Source organism: Stegodyphus dumicola, chromosome 9 (genome assembly GCF_044657685.1).
Source record: "Stegodyphus dumicola isolate Sdum_Otavi_A_Nest chromosome 9, ASM4465768v1".
Taxonomy (NCBI): domain Eukaryota; kingdom Metazoa; phylum Arthropoda; class Arachnida; order Araneae; family Eresidae; genus Stegodyphus; species Stegodyphus dumicola.
In genome coordinates, this window is record NC_140776.1 from 49,285,192 (window position 1) to 49,304,277 (window position 19,086).

Genomic DNA, 19,086 nt, shown 5'->3' on the forward strand with positions numbered 1-19,086 from the left:
ATTGCACTCTCACGTATTGCCAGTGGTCATATTATGAGCCTCTCTTTCAAGGAGGGTATGAAGATCTTTGCCACATGCACCAAGTGCCGAGAACATATGAAGTTGCTTAGGCCTCTCTAAGGAAGATATTCACTCCAATACCCTCCTTGTGCTCGAGTTTCTTAGAGTCAACGGTCTTTTGGACCTTGTTTGACTTCGTCAGAAATCACAGAAAAGCAACAATCTGTTAACAAATTATAGCTAGCATTTCAAAGGTGACAGTTCGGGAAAGCAAAATGCGCTCCAGATCAAAAAAAGTCTCAAGTCAAGTCAGACACTTCCGATGAGTTAGTGAGATGTTGAATACTTGCCGCGCAACGGTCGAGGAAACCAGGTGTAATAAGCTGGGTAAGCATAATACTGATGTCAGCTTTTCACATAGGCTGAAAGTAAGGATTTAACAAAAGATACTTCTGAATTAGCAGGAGCAGGAAAGAATTGCATAAAATTGAGTATCAAATTAAATTTAGAAAAAATTGAAACAATTAAGCAAAATAATAAAGAAAAAGGGGAGAGTTTACATGAGGAGAAATATACCATCTATAGACTAAACGGAATTCTGCGAAAATAAGGGGACTAATTTAGCTTTAGCTTAGAACTTGGAAGCAATGTTATGTAGGGGTTCCATGTGAGTTTTTTTTTTAATAAAGAAAAACACCTAAATATTTAACCTAGTTGGCCCATGGGATAGCAATATTATGCATGGTAACAGTCATATTTAGGTCCAGATTTCTTTTCCTGGTGTAAAGAGAACTGCTTTGGACTTGTCCATATTAATAGCCATTTTCCATTTTTAAAGTTAAGACTCCAATGAGTCGATATGTTGCTGTAGTGTTTGGATGACCGAACTTAAGATGCATTTTGAGTCATAATAGTTGTGTAGTGTGATATGTCATTCGCATAAACAAAAAATATGGGGCCAATCAAACTTTCTTGGGGGACAGTCAATGAATTTGATGGCGTGTGGAGTAATAATTGTTATAACTAACAACAAATAAAACTATCTTTGAGATAAGAATTAATGATGTGTATGATGTATCCTGGAAATCCCAAAATGATTAGTTTGTACAGTAACCCTTCCGGCCATATGTAATCAAAAGTAAGTATCGAGAAATAGTGCAGCAGTAATTAGTTGACACTAGATGTAGGACGATTTTCTCCAAATGATTAAACTGAAATGCCTGACTATTGCATAAAATACACTTTTCAGTAGTGACGGATGTTAAGAAATCTGCTCTTCTTAATAAAGAACACAATTTGAATTTTTGTTCTTCTAATCAGGTAAATTTAGGCAGCATTTATACATGAAATTTCAAACTTTAGTTAACTAATTTTAAGCAGTAAAATTAAGGAAATTCAACTTCAGAATAATCTTCCATACAGTTTAATATGGATTCTTTAAATTGGCAATATCAAAGACAGCCCCATGGTTCAATTTGCACACTACTTCAATTTACATTATTCTATTAACCCCCAGTCACATGACTGTCTTTATCCAGTTGAGATTTTTTGTCACTTGGTTATAGCACTTTTAATTAAAAATATTTTTCTTAACGATGCAAATATCATTAATCAATTATTTACACAAATTTACCTAATAAATTTTGTTTAAATAATGCGTTTATGAGCAGATCCAAAAAGCCACACCACTTTCAAATACTTTTGGCTACTAACTGTAAACTTTACAGAATTTTAAAATTAAAGTTTGCAGAGAAAGAGGTCTTGGTTCTCTTATTTTTTTATGATTGATTATGCTTCAACATTTTTCACTAACCCCATAGTGTTTCATTAAAAATTCTATTAAAAAAGATTTATAAATGCATTCCTAACATGCAGCTCCAGGTTTCTATCACAATTCAATTCAATATTATGCAAGAATCCCCAAATCGCTTTTTACTACAACTTCTTTCGAAAGTGAAGACACTGATGCCACTATAGTATTAATTTAACACAAGAAGGGGCATGAATGCATGGAATGTTTCAATACATTATAAAATGACTATTTTTAAACTACATATTTAAGAAAACTTGAGTATGTTATAGACAAAAAATCATTAGCTTCTAATTCACATTTGTAACCACTATTACCTAAAAAAATGTCTGCTCAGATATTACAAATGACTTATAATTAAATTGAATGATTGTAATTATTAAGAAAGACTAAAAAATAAAAAATCAAGTAATTATTAAGAAAGACTAAAAAATAAAAAATCAATCATTATACAGCAACAAAATAAAAACAAGACAAAATTAATTTCGATCAAACTGATGGTTTTAATTGCATGCGAACTATAGTGCTATTTACAATGATACAGTCAGCGCATTTTTTGAAGTAAATACAAAACATATTATACACAACCTCGCTAAGTGCAAAGTCGCTCATACAACATCATTCAGCGAGGTTAACACAGGATTTCAGTCTTCATTCCTTCACGAAATCGGTAATAATCTGATGCTTCACAATGTAACTTATGCATTATGAATGGGAATAATTCACATTGGATAATAAGATAATTCGACAATGAAGTGACACAGAGCAATGTTATTTAGCTATACTTTTTCTTCTGTACATCATATAAACAAATCTCACAAGCTTTATAAAAAGTTTAAAAACTATCGGGAAAGCATTTTAAAAAAGTTATATCAGATCATTATAATACACAAGGATTTTGTACAATCTGAATGCAGGAAAATTTTAACTAATATAAACACTGTATGCATTATCAAGCACATGTAGATATGAGAGAGAAGCTTATGAGCAAATTTATGGCCATGTTTTCTCTCATAATTCACTCCACAGTGAAGTTCAATATTAAATTACGACTTCATAACACAATACAGTTCAAGTTTTCTTACAGTCTTGTACACTGATAACACTGGAAGAAGAGTTTAAGGACAACAAACTATCTGAACTCAGTACTTGAGTTTAAGAAAGTCTGAAAAATTTTTTTTAAAGGACTTTCGTGGTCTCAATAGTCTATTTAGAATATTTATTTTAACAATAAAAATTAAGACCATTTAAGATATTTATATTACAGAAGGTGAATTTATTACCTAAATATATTGAAAAAGCTTCTGGAAATCATTACAAACTCAGTCTACATTACTAATGCAAATTATACATTACTGTTTTAAGTATTTCTAGAAATATATTTCAAAAGCAAAAATACTTATTCACTTAGCTAAATCAATAAAATTTCACATTCACTTAAATATTAAATTTAGCAATCAACCTGAAACAGCTTTGGTCAGATGATTGCTTTACGTCGTGTTGAAATTTGTAATGCACTCCCTATTACTATATGAATTAGCAAGAAATAGATTATGTCAAGAAATCTAGCCCTAAACTCTTTATCTTCAAATGTTTATGAGATCACACTACGACAACAGCTAAAAGCTAGGCATTTTAATGTGTCACACAAAGTAATTGTGTTTTTAAGCTCACCTTTTCTGTTTTTTTAAATTACATCAATCTGATGCATATTAAGACATGAACGAACAAAACACCAAATTTATGGTGAAGTCTAACACATTATCTATTTTGGTTAGAATTCACATAAATTGGCAATACAGAAGGGAAGAATAGAAATGAGAAAGACAACATGAAGAAAATGAAATCTATACAAAACAATGAAACGTTTTAGTGAACTAAATTAGAAATATTATGCCATAATTTTATTCAAGTTGTACAAGAATTTTCTTTGAAAAATGGTCCCAGTTTTTTTTCCCCTTGACGAAACATTATCTTGACAAAGGGTTGTGCCTGGGAAGAATTTCACATCATTCACAAATTACAACTAACAATTTGAAAAACTTATAAGCTCTCTATTTCACTCCATCATTTAAATGTATAGTTTTCTGACTAACCATTTATCTTATCTTATTTATAAGGGAAAAAAAAAAAAAAAAAAAAAAAAACTACACAAACAGAAAATGAAATAAAAACTACATGAGCTACACCTAAAGCATTTTCCTCCTTTAGAATCTGACATGTTCAAAAATTATTCCAACAGCCTAATGAAAAAAATTCCACATTTATGATAAATGTTTGGGGCTGCCTCATAAAGTTCCGGATTTTCTGAATCATGTATGGTCCCAGTTAGGTAACAAAATGTTCAGAACATGCAAATGAAGAGGTAAGTGCTTAAGATTACAGCCCTTTTATTTTAAAAGCTGAACAGCATTTTTTTAATGTAATGTTTTCAAAATTAAACACATTCAGCATTACATACATTTTTTTTAATGCTGCAATCAAGTAAAAGCTTAAGATTTAATTTGGAAGTTATTAGGTTATAGAATGGAAACATTTTCATATATCTATATATCACTGGCAAAACAAAGTTAAAACTTTACATTAGTTTTTAAATTAAGTCACAAAAATAACTGCTAATCTAAAAAAGTTAAATATAATTTAGAAAACCTGTAAAATCAGTACATACACACAAATTTTGGTACAACAAACAAAACAGGTATGCATATCATAAATAAACACAGACCACTATAGGCAATGTGAATATTTTTAGAAAGCTAAAAATACACTATGAAGAATAAGCAGAAGTTTCATCTACATTGTAGTATGTCAAATGGAACATATAGCACCTTATGGATTTAGCAAAACACAAATTGATGGTGATGATGATTATGATAAATGTCGATGTAACAACTTTTAGTTGATGCTTCCTAATGTCTAAAAAGTTTTACACCATGAGGAAAATGTTAAAATGTTAAGTATCACAAATTTATCAGATGTGTAAATGGTACATTAGGGCTGTTTCACGATCACATATCACCAACGCTAATTTTTATTTAAAAAAAAAAAAAAACTATGAAAAGAAATGCATAACTAGTATTTACAGGATATTAACAAGGATTTTAATTACAGAAGTGCTATGAATATCAAAAACACATCTCTCCAATATTTACATAACATACAAAAATACAAAATTTACAATATGTGAGCTGCACTGTTGAAGATAACACACTAATTTCAAGCAAGCAAACCTTGCACTCTACAACTCAATGAATGTTGCACACAATTTAAGAACCACTTACTAAATGTAAGATTACATCACTAAATGTCAATGGAGAAATTGATCTGAGTGAGAGGATATACAGAAATCACTTATGAGGTAAATGATTATGACTTGACTTGAAAATGTGATATCATATGAAAACTGATGGGATATTACATGAAATACCTACTTCTTATACCATATATGAATGTTTCATAATTTATATTTTAGAGTTTTTTAAATACAGTAATAAACAAAGGTATTTTAGTTAAAGTGATGAGCTCAGTAGGGATTGCAAATCAATTATGGCATATATTATATTTACAAAATTAAAAACTGGATAATTTTTTACAACTGACGGGCAACATAACAAACATACATCTATACATAGAGGGAAAAAATATAAATACATTATTTGCAATAGGCAAAGTGGCAATAAACAGTATTTATTAAATTTGTAACTAACAAAGCAATATTAAAAATATAATTTTATTATTAATATCATATTAAAAACAGCCATGAAATTAAAAAAACTACAATCAATATGTGCAAAATTTTAGGCTTTAAATTTTATGGAAAAAGATCAAGATTATACAGTTTATTATGATACAAACTTTCATTTATTCTTTGAGTTAAAATTTGGAAGTAAATTTGAAGCTGGAAAAGCAGGTATGATACTATCCATTTTCATGCATTATTCTACACATACATTGGAGAGGGAAACAAAAGATTTTCTTTTATTTATTTTTTTCTAGCTGATCCAAATGAAGAAAAACCATAAAGTTGCAAACAGAAAACAGCAGCAGCTAGGTTTTTAACTTTTACATTTGGAACCAACCAAAAACTTCATAAATAAAACTAAAGCATTTATAAAAGAAATATTAACTGAGAAAAACATAACACTAGCAAAATTTACAATTATATGACAAACCAGTATTTAAAAAAATTCTGTAAAAGTTTACTAAAGGAGTTTTGAAATTATTCCTCGTTATGAGAGAAAAATTTATTCACTTGGTGCTAAAAAATAAATGACATTCTGACAGTGGTAAACAGACTTTCTTATGCTCAAATGCAACTTTTAAAATCACCCATGCAAAAAAACTTTACTATTTTCTTATGGGTGAAGAAGCATTAAAAGGCTAGTTTTCTTTCGGAGGAGAATAACATAGCTGCCAACCTTAAAACATGAAAAATAATCAGGTTCCAGCATGACAACTGAGGATTTTTGGCAGGTTTCGCACTGTGTAGCAATTTCAGAAAATACTTTTAAGGAATGTTAATAACTAACATACATACTGTCTTATGAAATGAGCTTAGTAATGTACCAAAGTAAAAAATTAAATATAAATATTAATTAAACATCAGTTGAATTCCATATTAAGTTTTATGCATGTCTACAGTAGATATAAAACATTCAGATAAAAGTACATTTAATGAGAAAAATTAAGCTGAAATCACTAGGGGGATGGAATGGAATTTATTGTGGAGAAACATTTTCCTTAGTTGAGGCTAAAAATTCAAAACTGGGAGATGCGATGAAAAAACAGGATAGTTGTAATTTCTTGTAAAATAATTTTTAGCTAGTAAAGAAATATATATATAAAAAAGGAGTTCATTATTATAAGTTAAAAACTATGATGAATATAAATTATGTAGCTATTTAAAAAATTACAAAAAGAAATGAAATTTCAATTTTTAAGAGCCAAAAATCAAATACAAGAAAGCACGGGTGCTGAATTTATACAATGTATCTAACATATATTGTTTAAATAGTTTTTATTTTAAACAAATAGTGGAGCTCATCACAACATTTACTTGGACAGATGTCAAAATAAAAAGACAAATTTACATAATTAATTCAATGACCTTAAATTTTAACTCTATTGATTGTCATTCTAATTAATCTCCGCAACAAAATGCAACTTATATTTTAAACATTATGAAGTTCATATAAAAACAGATATAATTAATATAATAAAACGAGAATTATTTTCTACAGTGTTTAGTTAATGCACAATAAAAAACTAACAACTTAGTGGCATTATGAAAGCAACTTTGGTAATTTAGCTGATATGAGAGATGAATATCTAATGAGTGAATGGAAGGAAAATGAACACCGGCACAAAACCCGTTATTTCAGTACTTGCACGTGATACATCCAAACATCAAACCATGAAAAAAATAAATACCGACATGTTAAGTTGCTAAACAGTCATCCTTTCAAAACTGTAAATTAAAGAGAAAGAAAATTCTGTATATTAAGAAAATTTTGGGTTTTAATACAACAAGGAGGACAACATGCTGCCACATGAGCAGTAAGCACATTATTTCACACTGTACATTTATTAATTTAATTGAAAAAACATAAACTTCCTTCATAGTCTGACAAGTATCACAAAAACATCACTCATCAAGAGATGATGTGAATTTAAAATAAGATAGCAAACATTTTCATCTATATTTACATATAAACATTCCACAGATCTGTATAGCTAAACAAACATGTTCCTAGAAGTACATATGATGGACAAGAAATTTTACATCAGCCTTATGTGGGAAAATGTAAGATTTATATTGATCCTGAGCCACATGCTAAACATATCCTGAAAACATTGTGAAGCATCATATGTGAAGGGAGGTGACCAATGATGCAGAACTGCAAGCAGCTGCTTGGATGCTTGGAAAAAAAAAAAAAAAAATGTACATAGAAAGTCTCACCTCACAAGAGTAATTAATTATTCTCACTTTAAACTTAAATGAAGTGTCACGTTACATCCATTGACACACTACTTTCACTTGTAACTTTTTCCACAACTTTAACCTTATTTAGGAATAATTCTTGTTTTAACCTAAGAGAGAAAGAAAAAAAATCTTGTTATTTCAGTTTTAAGCCAGCAAAAAGAAACTACTGTAAAACATATTTCTGAATATTATGCATTATCAATTGCCACTCACTTTTCAGTCAGTTAGCTGAAATATAAAACTTTAACATGCATTCATTACTTTTTAAAATTTTCTCCACGGGTATGATAAACATAAATTTCATAGCTATAAATGAAATGGCAGTTAATATACCATACATACACCAAAAAATATCTTCTCTCTCAATCAAATGTTCATTTTCAACAGCTGAAGATTTAGTAAAATTATTTTAACTTAAATTTTCCACATGTTCACAATCTTAAAGTACCTCTTAATTTATGCTTAGAGTAGTAATTTTTTAGTGGCATGATTTTCAGAAAATTTTTAGAGCACATTAAAATATCATATAAACTCTTAAATTTTATGCTTTACAGATGTGTTGTAATACAGGGTGTTTATAAAGTCCCGGATCCATTTTGATGTTTAATAACTCATAAAATAATGAAGATACAAACAAACTTATGGCATTTATTGATGGAATAACTTATATATTTTCCCTTTCAGGTTTGAATATCTTTACTTTTGTTAATATTGTCTGCGCATGTGGTTAATTTCAGATAATTTCATTTTCCAGTCTAAATATCTGAAATTTTCTAAATATCGTCTTCTTATTAATTGCATTTTTCTCTCTTTTGTTTTTGGCAACTATTGCAATGTTATGTTTACTTATGTACAAGTGTTTGTTCTAGTATTTCTGTATGTGATGTTTTATTCGACTGGATATTAAAAGAGAATGCATACACCACAAGAGAAAGCACAGATTTTATGGTGGTTCATAGAAACAAAATCTATAATGCAAACACAGAGAAATTGCACAAGAATTTACCAAAAAAGTCCTCCATCCAAAAGCAGCATCTTGCGGTGGAAAAAGAATTTTCTAGAAACTGGAAGTATCACAGATAAGAAACGTTCCGGATGTCCCTGCACATGTGATTTTGATGTTGAGCATGTCAGAGAGAGAAATTTTTACGCAATCCTCAAAGATCTGCGAGATTAGAGGCAAGAGAATTGGATATGCCAATTTCGGTGTACAAGTTTATTAAGAAAAACTTAAGACTGCATGCATACAAAGTTCAAATTGTTCAAGTTTTGGAGCCGGACGATAGGCCTAGGACAGGGGTTGGCAACCTATTGAAACGGAAGAGCCAAAAGTTATGATTTACAAAATTTCCCAGCAAGAGCCACTAAAAAGTTTTGTTTCAATATTATAGTTTTGCTTATATATATTTGATTTTTGACCTCAAATTAATGGCTTTAAATACGGAATAATATATATATATATAAACACAAATATTTATATAGTTACATCAATTGGACCATTGGCTTTGCATGCCTTTTGAATGATTGAGTAAATCTGGCTTATAACTTGTTTTAAGTTTCAAGCACAACTCTAAATTTTTATTTGTTAGTTTATTTCAAAAGTTACATTTTATTATATTCATGCAAGAGAACACTTGCTCATACGAATATGTCGACCCGAAGATCGTCAGCACTCCATATGCCAACTTCTTCACCTCACTGTACCATTCTGGAAGACTATTCCATGCCCCGAATATTAGGGCCTCAACTCGCGGAATTTCGTTTAGAGCTGTCTTCTTGTGCTGCTTGATGTGCATGCATTTCTGGACCTTCAACTCTTCCAACTTGCTCTTGAGTTCTGTGAACTTGCAACTCCAAAAGTCTTTGGTTTTCAAATATAGCAGTTGCATTTGAAGCACAAATATAGCAGCATCAATTCCAAATGTCTCATATCAATGTTGATATCATTTGTATTTGCATTGAGAGGATTTACTATGAATGCAAGAGTAGTTTTGTTTGTTTTGAATTGCTGGAATCTCTCAGCGAATCCATCCTTCATGTTATTTAAAGCTATGTTGAAGTAATGCGTGTCGATAGTCGCATTGGTCTCATTGCGATATACTTCAGATTTTTTAGATGAATTAATTTACCGCTATCCATGTCTTAAACAAAAATAAGTAATTTCTTTTCGAAACAAACTACTTCTTCAAGCAAGGCGTAGGCTGGGTTGCCCTTTTTTGCAGTTTTAGATTTAGTTTCATTGTGGTTATATACCATGAAGTAGAAGTTCTGCAGCCGTTTGTCTTTTTCCAATTCGGGATGGTCAACGCTTTTTTCATTGAGGAATGTTTTCATTTCACTTAAGCACAAAGTAAAACTTTGCAATAAGTTACCTCTGGAATGCCATCACATTTTATTGTGCTGAAGTTGGTCAGAAAACTGGTTATCTGTCAAGGAAATCTTTGAACTGGTGATGGTAGAGTGCTTTTGCAAAATGCTGTTAATAATCTTAATTACCAAGTTCATGATCTCAACTATTTCTGCCGGAAATGTGTGGGCACAAAGCGCTTCTTGGTGAATTACACAGTGAAACGTTAGAATTTCATGGTTTACTTTTTTCTGAAGATGTTACCCCTCTATGTATTCCTGTCATACTTCTGGCTCTATCAGTTACTATCGAAACGATTTTATTTATATCAATTTCATTGTCTTCCAGGCATTTTTGCACAAGCATTTACTATATCTTTTCCACGAGAATTTGTCCCAAGGTCGTTTGGACCTTGGGAGGACATATACCTTACGAAAAGGGTAACTTGTGTCGTGTCTTTTATGTCACAAGACTCATTCATCTATAGCAAGTGAAAAGCCAGAAGCCGGCTGAACATCTTCCACTTGCATATGTGTTACATTTGAAAACATCTTAAGCAGTTCTATCTTGTACTGCTTTTGCAGATAATGGCAAATTTGATTTTTTTTCCTGATTTCTGCGCTTTTTTCGTTCACCAGTTGGATATTTACAGCAAACTGGGTATATTTTGTAGTGAAGTGTCTCCTCAAATTCGACTCCTTATTGTGTGCGAGTTTTTAGTGGCAAATGAGAGAACTCTGCAATCTGTGTTCCTGCAGGAAAAATTCTAGAAATATCTACGGTATATTAAGACAATTCAGATTAAACAAATTTAATGAAAAAAAAGTATGTTGAAAATCACTAGAGGTGTGAGGACACATTTTCCCAAACAACAAATACTGGGATATGTGATGGAAAATCAGGAGAGTTGGTAGAGATACGTTTTTGTTTTCCCTCAAAATATTTTTCTCTCTGCTGTGTTTCTTTTTTTGCTTTGGGTTTTTTTTTTTTTTGGTATATAATAATACTTAATAAATATAATAGTTTGATATTTTCTAAATTATTAAGTTATTCTCAAAGTATCTGTACATATTCAGTAGTAAACAGCTATGCAAGAATCAGCAAGCTCATCCATCTCATTAATACAAGTACCACCATTTATTTAATTTTTAGTTATTAGATAAAAGATTATTCAAACTCCAGTAGCCTTAACTTATAAAAAACAAATGTACATTTTCTTTTATTAATCTAATACTTAACATCAATGTCAACCCAAGTGAACTTTAATGATTGAATTTAATAAATACAAGCATACCGGTTGTAACATATGTTAAAAAAATTTCTAAGAGTAATTTGCTAAGAGTATTTTATTCAAAGTAAATTGATTTATAAAAGTGGTTCCCATTTAAAAAAAAGTTTGTGAAATGCTACACTAATAGTTAGCCCTGAAGCACAATCAGCTTTTGGCCTGAAGGCCACCTATTTCTACACACTGCCAGAAAGAAGCAGTCTTCATAAACTCGCAAGGCATGGAGATAACACAATATTGCACAACATGAGTCCTGCTTGAAGGGACTATGATTAAGAACTCTGTTGTATTGGATTTTGATTAGGAAGTTAGGAAGTATCATTTTGCATGGCATATTATTCTAATTTTACACTTATGGACAACCACCTTTATTACCATATTTCAAACAAATATGTCAGATATGAAAATGACACTGCAAGACTTTATTGATTTTAAAACAGAAAAGAAGGCAAGGGGAATGATGGGAAAAGTTCAATCGTAGCTACCTTATGTTTCCCTTATCCCTCCCCCTTTTTTTTTAAAATCAAAAACAGGCAAAGATTTGCCCAATATCAGTGCTAGGTATTAGAACATATTTTCAACATATCCAGAGGCATTACTGTAGTTTGAAAGCATATATAACAGCTGCAGAAGGGACATAAAAATGATCACATTTAGAAACTGAAATAAAATTCATTTGGTAGATGAACTTGACCTTTTCAAAGAAGTGGCTCTACAGCAAAGGTGGTAAATTTTTTCAGTTTTGCTATTTTTTGTGTTTAGTTAACAGAGATTTAAGAATTTTCAAAAGATGCTTCCAACTTACCTAGTTGTTTCATTTCCATTTTGTTCTAAACTTGTGAACCTCATTGTAGTTTGTGGAGCGGGCGTACTAAAAGTTTTTGAATTTATCACACGGATACTGTCACTAGAATGGCTAGCAGCTCCACTTCCAATATCTATGGACGGCACTGCTGGTAAACAGGAGTTCACACTTTGGATTACAGAGTTTTGAGGAAAATTCACAAGAGACTCTAAACTAGTGCTTAAAAAGTCTTTATGCCTTTCCAAAGCACTGCTGTCATTAGCAAACATTTCTGCTTCTAGGGAAGGAAAAATAAATGATTTAGAAAACATTTTATTCAAAGTTGAATTTCACATTATAATGAAAATATAACTACAAAATCTAAGTATAGCTCTTTATAACAGTTACCTGAAAATGACTCAAAAATTCAAACAAGAATTAAAGAGTCTATGATATGTCTTTTAATTCATAAATTCTTTACTGCGATGGATCACATTAGATATTATTATATAAATATTTGAAATGCTTAGTTTCATACAAGTCAAACTCCTAAAATAGCTCTCCTTCATGTATGAAAAATTGCACCACTTCAAATTACATCCTAAGGCAGAAAAATTAAAAGAGAAAACATTTAAGATACATAAAAAAATAACATATATTAAATTTCATTGCAAAATCATATTTAATTTTGATTGCAAAATTCGATGTCAGAACATCTTAAATTTCGTTTGGAGAGGGGGAATACAAGGCTACCCCCCCACAAAAAAAAAAAAAAAAAAAAAAAAAAAAAACTTATGATCATCAGCAACAATAGACATAAACTGCATCGTACTTAGTGGTCACTTTGCCAAACCACATAATACTCTGAAGATAAAATTACGAGATATCAGACACAAGCAAGTTCCTTAGTGTGTGCCAAAGGTCTGCTTCATTACTGAAGAATTTCCCCTCCAAAAGAGGTTGTCCACAGAATAGAACAGGTTTGCGGGTACTAGGCAAGGTTGACGAAGAGACCATTTTCCTCCCTGGTCATCCTCACCATGTGTGGTCTCACACTGTCGAAGAAGTATAACAGATTTTTGTGATTAACCAATGCTGGCCCTTTCTATTGCAACTCATAGTGAATTTATTATAAGGGCTGCGAGTACAGGCCCACAATGATGGTATGCCCTGGTAGTAGTAGCTTGCAGTGACCCTCTTGGGAACTAGTCCACCAGACTCAAAGCAATATCTTGTGTTGGTGATCTTAAGTGTAAGACACAGGGTCATGTTGTGGTTTCTTATGCTCACTTGTCTGACAGTAACACCTGCCCAAGCCCACGAAATTCCTTGTGCAAGGAGCACGTAAGATACACCTGTCGTTGGCAACAGCCTTGAGCCCCTCACAGGTGACAGTGCGATTTAGCTAAGTTTCCCCCAATTTTGATAGACAGCAACCGAGGGTGGGGTGTCCAAGGGTTTCCCACCCCTTTCCCCTTCCACCAAATCACAAGAGAGGATTTTTGGTTTGCCGCATATTTAGAATGCTGTCATGCTGCACCGACATTATACATTTACAAACATCCATGACTTCTCCAGGATTTGAATCTGGCAGTCAGCAGCGGTAACCACTATACTGGTTGGGAGGCTACAGGGCCATGTAATTAACCAACAATGTTGGGTATTCTTGGAAGTTTCATACTGGACCCAATTTTTGTCATTTCAGAGCACTCAACGAAGTATGGACGAGCTGTGATGCCAACACAGCAACAATAAACAGACCATCACATGTTTTTAGTTGGCTGCCAACAATGTGTGGGATACCCACCTGCTCAGTTTGCACCCTTTCCTAAGCAATGCAGGTAAGTCTGACAGCTTCCTCGGAAACCTCAATTTTACTCCACTAAGTTCAACACATGTTTGACAAGTGTTCTGCTTTCATGACATTGTTATCCAACACATTTGGTTTCCAAGGTTCATCACAAAGGCTCAAATCTCAACCTTAACTTTGTAAGATTTTCACTGTGTAAAATTCAATTACTGTAGAAAGTGACGAATCTCAAGAACTAGTTAACGAATAATCGCTGAAGTTTGTGTGGCAAGAAACAGTAAGATGGAAGGGTAGCTAACCCTTTATTATTCCAATAACATTTAACAAAACTCCATCTTCGAGAGTACAATAAAGTTGACACTTGGGCTTGAACTTAAGAGACTAAGAATTAAACTAAAACTAAGATTAACTAAAGAAATATAGCCGAAGCTATCAAGTTTCTAATGCAGTCTGCCCCTTAAACACCAGATTACTGCGAAGATATCAAGGGCCTGAGTACGGCCGAGCGTAATAACAGCTTTGAGAGTGAGAGAGTGGCCAAAAGGCAGATGCATGTAAATCAGAAACTCTGATTCTCTCTCGCTAAGACCAAAGAACTTCGCGGTTAAATACCACTGTTCCTCATTATGTATTCAGACGTGATTCTAAAACTATGTTCTGGCTGGAAGTAGTAAGTTGAAGTTAAGAATTTGACAGGAAAGAAACTTAAAATTTAACTGTTAATAAAATTAACATAATTCTTACAAATTCTAGAGTCAATGCCTGGATTTGCATTCATTTACAGCATTCTCTTGAAATGCCTGACTTGTCTGATATGGTTTCTGATAGCATATAGGCCCACTACCTTAAAACAGCAAATCACTGGGAATAAGCTGCTTTGACAGCTCCATTTCTGTCCAATGCTGAATGAGCTGCGATGTGTGGAACATGCCTATAAGGTCAACATTTACACTACTATCCATCGCTGTTCTGGTATGTGAGCCACTTAGTTTTCTTTTTCTAAGTGCTTTATCAAATGGATATCAGGAAGAGGAATAATTTATTTGGTTACCTTGTAACTGCAATTTCAAATTTATACAGATATAACCAAAATTCTTATTTACAAATTATATTTATCACTGTTACATACAGTAGACTCCCTATTATGAAAATCTAAAAAGGAAAATTATGCACTTTAATTTTCGAACGATGTGGTTATAATAAGGACTTAACAAGTAAAAGTATTCATGGATAACTACCACAATTATGTATTTACAAGAAAATTTAAGTTCCAATGACAGTCAAATAGTGAAAATCCGCCGACCTGAAATCCGCGTTGCCTCTCAAAATATAAACATTCAATTTATAGGTTTTGGAAGCTGCAACATGGAGAACAAAATACAGAAGAAAAAATATTTACTGAATAATAATGAGTCGTAATGGAAATACTAAATTACTGATATCATGGTAAAGTTTTTTCCCCTCCAATCTGCATTGAGGTAAAAAAGCAGACAATTCACTCAACTTTTCTTTCAAGTTCACGATTCATGTTGTTATATTTTCTGAGTTCTGTTATTTCATGAGATTGTTTAATGCTTTTTTATCTAAATATTTTGTGGATAAATTAAAAACATTTTGAATTTCAGTGATTTTTAATACAATGACTCTTCAGAAACACGTTCATGATTTCACTGCTTGCAATGTTGAAAAATGTAAACACATTGCATTGCCGGTAATGCAAAAAGTGGAAATTTTGCAAATGATAGAGGGAGGTACTACTCCTCTATCATTATTATATTATTATTATATATATCTGTGATTATTAAAAAAATTCACCATCAAGGACTGCATTTGTTAGATGAATCATGAAACTGTTTTCCAAACAACATCAAGTAAATGCCTGGTATAATGTATGGCCATCTTTTGTTTATTGAAACTGAGAGTGATGACAGTGAATTTTCTGGTTTTAGGGTCATTGCTTTTATTTTCGAAGGAAAGAATAAATGAGGCTTTGCAAGAAGATATCATTGAATGGATGATGTGTTCAGATGAGGCAACACTGGCATATCAGATGGCTGATGATAAAATCATTAGCTCTATTTTGAAGAACTCGCCACAGCAAAAAGCAACCTGCTGGTTTTTTTTTTTTTTTTTTTTTTTTTTTTTTGGTGGACGCCATTTTGTTTTCACTAAGTAAAGGCCTTTCTTTCTTTCTTTCTTCTTCTTCTTTTTTTTTTTTTTTTAAACTCAACATTTTTTTCCAACAATCTGCTAGCCGAATTACTAGAACTTTTATGGAACAAAAGTGCTTAATCATGACGAAGATTAGGTGCGAAATTGGGAGAAAGTGCAGAATCACCCACTGCTTGCCGCATTTTTAAGACTTGCACATACACGGTATCATCCATGTACACGTCGACCTATTTTCACTTAAAAAAACATCCCAGAATTGCACAAAAATGGCATTGCGCACACTCTTGACTTTATCCATGTACACTGCCTAAGTCCTAGCTAGTAACCTTTATCACCTTACCAAAATGTTGCCAAACTACCTGTTAACATATTCCAAAGATTAGCCGAAAAATGTTTGAAACATGTAGGGGGAGGGAAGAAGAAAAAAAAAAAAAAAATATTTTATGCATTATTAATATGCCTTATTTTTATTTATCTTTATTGTATATTTCTTTAATGCTTTTAAATATCCCTGTAATCACTAATATAAATGAATAATATAATAATGTTTCATTAAACTATTGCAGAATTTAAAATTTTAATTTGCTTTATATGAATGGGATTATATTATTGTATTTATTAAATTTATATAATAATGTATTTATAATAATTTAATTAAATGCATCTAATATGCCTTATTTATTTTGTTCTTTTAGTCTGAAAGTTATGATTTATCTTTCCTGTTTTGAAATCCGCAAATTCTGCACAACCTCTGGTCCCAAGCATTGCGAATTTGTGGACTTCTACTGTAATGGCAACCTTACAATGTCTAATAAGATACGATATCTTCATTTCTACTTCACCCGTATCTCAAATCTTGCCTGATGTAATTTTTGCCCACTACTACTCCCTAGGCCTCAAACTGATGGAAGTATCTGTGTCATCTACTACAATTTGCAAATTGTGCTCATCATTTTCATCAGTATCTAGTTAGTCTTCCCTACTGCAATGATTTTTGGAATCATCAAGGTACTAGACAACTTCGGTTTTTTTTTTTTTTTTTTTTTTCCTTTCTTCACCACAGAGCCCATAATAAGTGAGCACCAGAATCACAGCCCATGCACACAAAATCCACGAACAATCAATTTGTAAGGGGGGGGACATTCAAAAGCACACATTTACAAATGTTCAAAAGCAAACATTTGTAAGACATTCAAAAGCACAACTGTAACACATTCTTTTTGTTAAACAGAATTTACAGAGTACTGTATCATATAAAAATTTTCAGTCGAACCATAATTTGACTATACCTATTTTTAAAAAAAAAATCTAATTAACAACTTCTAAATATTATTTTTTATTTACCCCATACATAATAAATAATCATTTTTTTACTATATAGCTTAAATTATTTCATACACATACACATTTAAATTCATGTCATACAGCAGAATTAACAACAATAACAATTGTAAAAAACCCCTATCAAGAACCATATCATTAAGAGTTTAAACATATATTAAAATTAGATATGAAAAATATATAAAAATATTCCACAGTAAATATTTTAAAACTACATAATGCTTTAATGCTTGAAAAGAAAATTAAAGTATACAATAATTATCAAAACATGCAATACAAATGAATCAATTTACTCAATTTAAATATTAATTTCAAAACATAAATGTGATTGGCATCAAATTGGAATAAGGTTTAATTATCGTCTGCAGGATTAAAAACATTCTTTTCTTTAAAATGTTGCCGAAAAATGGACCAAAGGCTATCTTTCTGGACTGTTCGAAGAGAAATACTCTTATTCAATTATTAAAAAAAGATGTGAAAAGCACGGTTTTAATATTTCTAGACTTTAAATAAGTGACATAATTAATATAAAAGGTAAGAAATGTCAAAGTTTGTATCTGACTGGGGGGAATGCATAGCTACATACAGCTCTTACTAAGCATGAGATCTCTAGTCGCATCTCATGCTTTAAAGGAAAATCCAGCCGCCCCCCAAACAGTTATTGCAAAATCTTTACATATCTCTGTAGGAACTGTGAACAAAATTATTAAATCTGATTTAAGGCTAATTAATTAAAAAAAAACCTAATACTCATCGCCAAGATCGTGGAAGGATGTGTCTCCAGATACGTTAGAAAATGCTTGGCATAATTTATGACCAGCTACCATATATTATGGTGAGGACGATTAAGATGATAGCCACGGATTTGAAGGTTTTCGGATATCGCAAACTAAAGGTGAAATTTTCCAGTTAATGGATTTTGTAAAGAATTGTGGTGAAGCGGTAATAAATGAAGATAATATAACAGACGTTTTTCATTGCGATAACAATGCCCCAATCATCAATCAATTAACGAACTGTGAAATCTATAGTATGGTTCTAGATTCAGAAAATACGGCTACTGATACTGAAGAAAGTGACAAAGAGGTTACTGAAAACAAAAGAATTTCGATTGACAAGTTAGTCAGTATTCTCGGCACATAAATTAGTGGACTTGAAATGTGGAACTTCGTAGCTGAACAAGATATTATATCTGTTTATAGAATTAAAGAGAAAGTATTAGCACAAAAAACGAAGCAACTTAAACAACTTACATTGAAAGAAATATTTAATAAAGTAAACAAATAAATACGAAGCTTTTTTTTGTAAATTCTGATACCCTTTAGATCGTAATTGCTCGTTATTTCATATTTTTAATTGTATAATGTCTGCATACCATCTTACCAGAACCAGATTTAAATTGATGATCTAATATCCGGAAAAATCCCAAATCCGGAATCGCCAAAGTCCCGACTTTGTACTGTATTTGATATGCATGCTTGACAACCTACAATGCTCAAAAACCAGATTTTTCTTAATGAAAAAGATTTTTAATAACTTTAAATAGTTACT

The 19,086-nt window shown here is 31.6% G+C and overlaps 1 protein-coding gene across 1 annotated transcript in view; it reads right to left on the reverse strand.

Annotated features, from left to right (window-relative positions):
* Positions 1-2,293: 2,293 nt before the first annotated feature.
* E(Pc) (Enhancer of Polycomb) overlaps positions 2,294-19,086 on the reverse strand; it is a 108,327-nt gene continuing 91,534 nt past the window's right edge. The window contains exons 14-15 of the mRNA XM_035357597.2: positions 12,234-12,510; positions 2,294-7,900 (exon numbers count right to left, since the gene is read on the reverse strand). Coding sequence (XP_035213488.2) covers positions 7,816-7,900; positions 12,234-12,510 — 362 coding nt within the window. The 3' untranslated portion in view covers positions 2,294-7,815. The remainder of the gene's footprint in view (positions 7,901-12,233; positions 12,511-19,086) is intronic.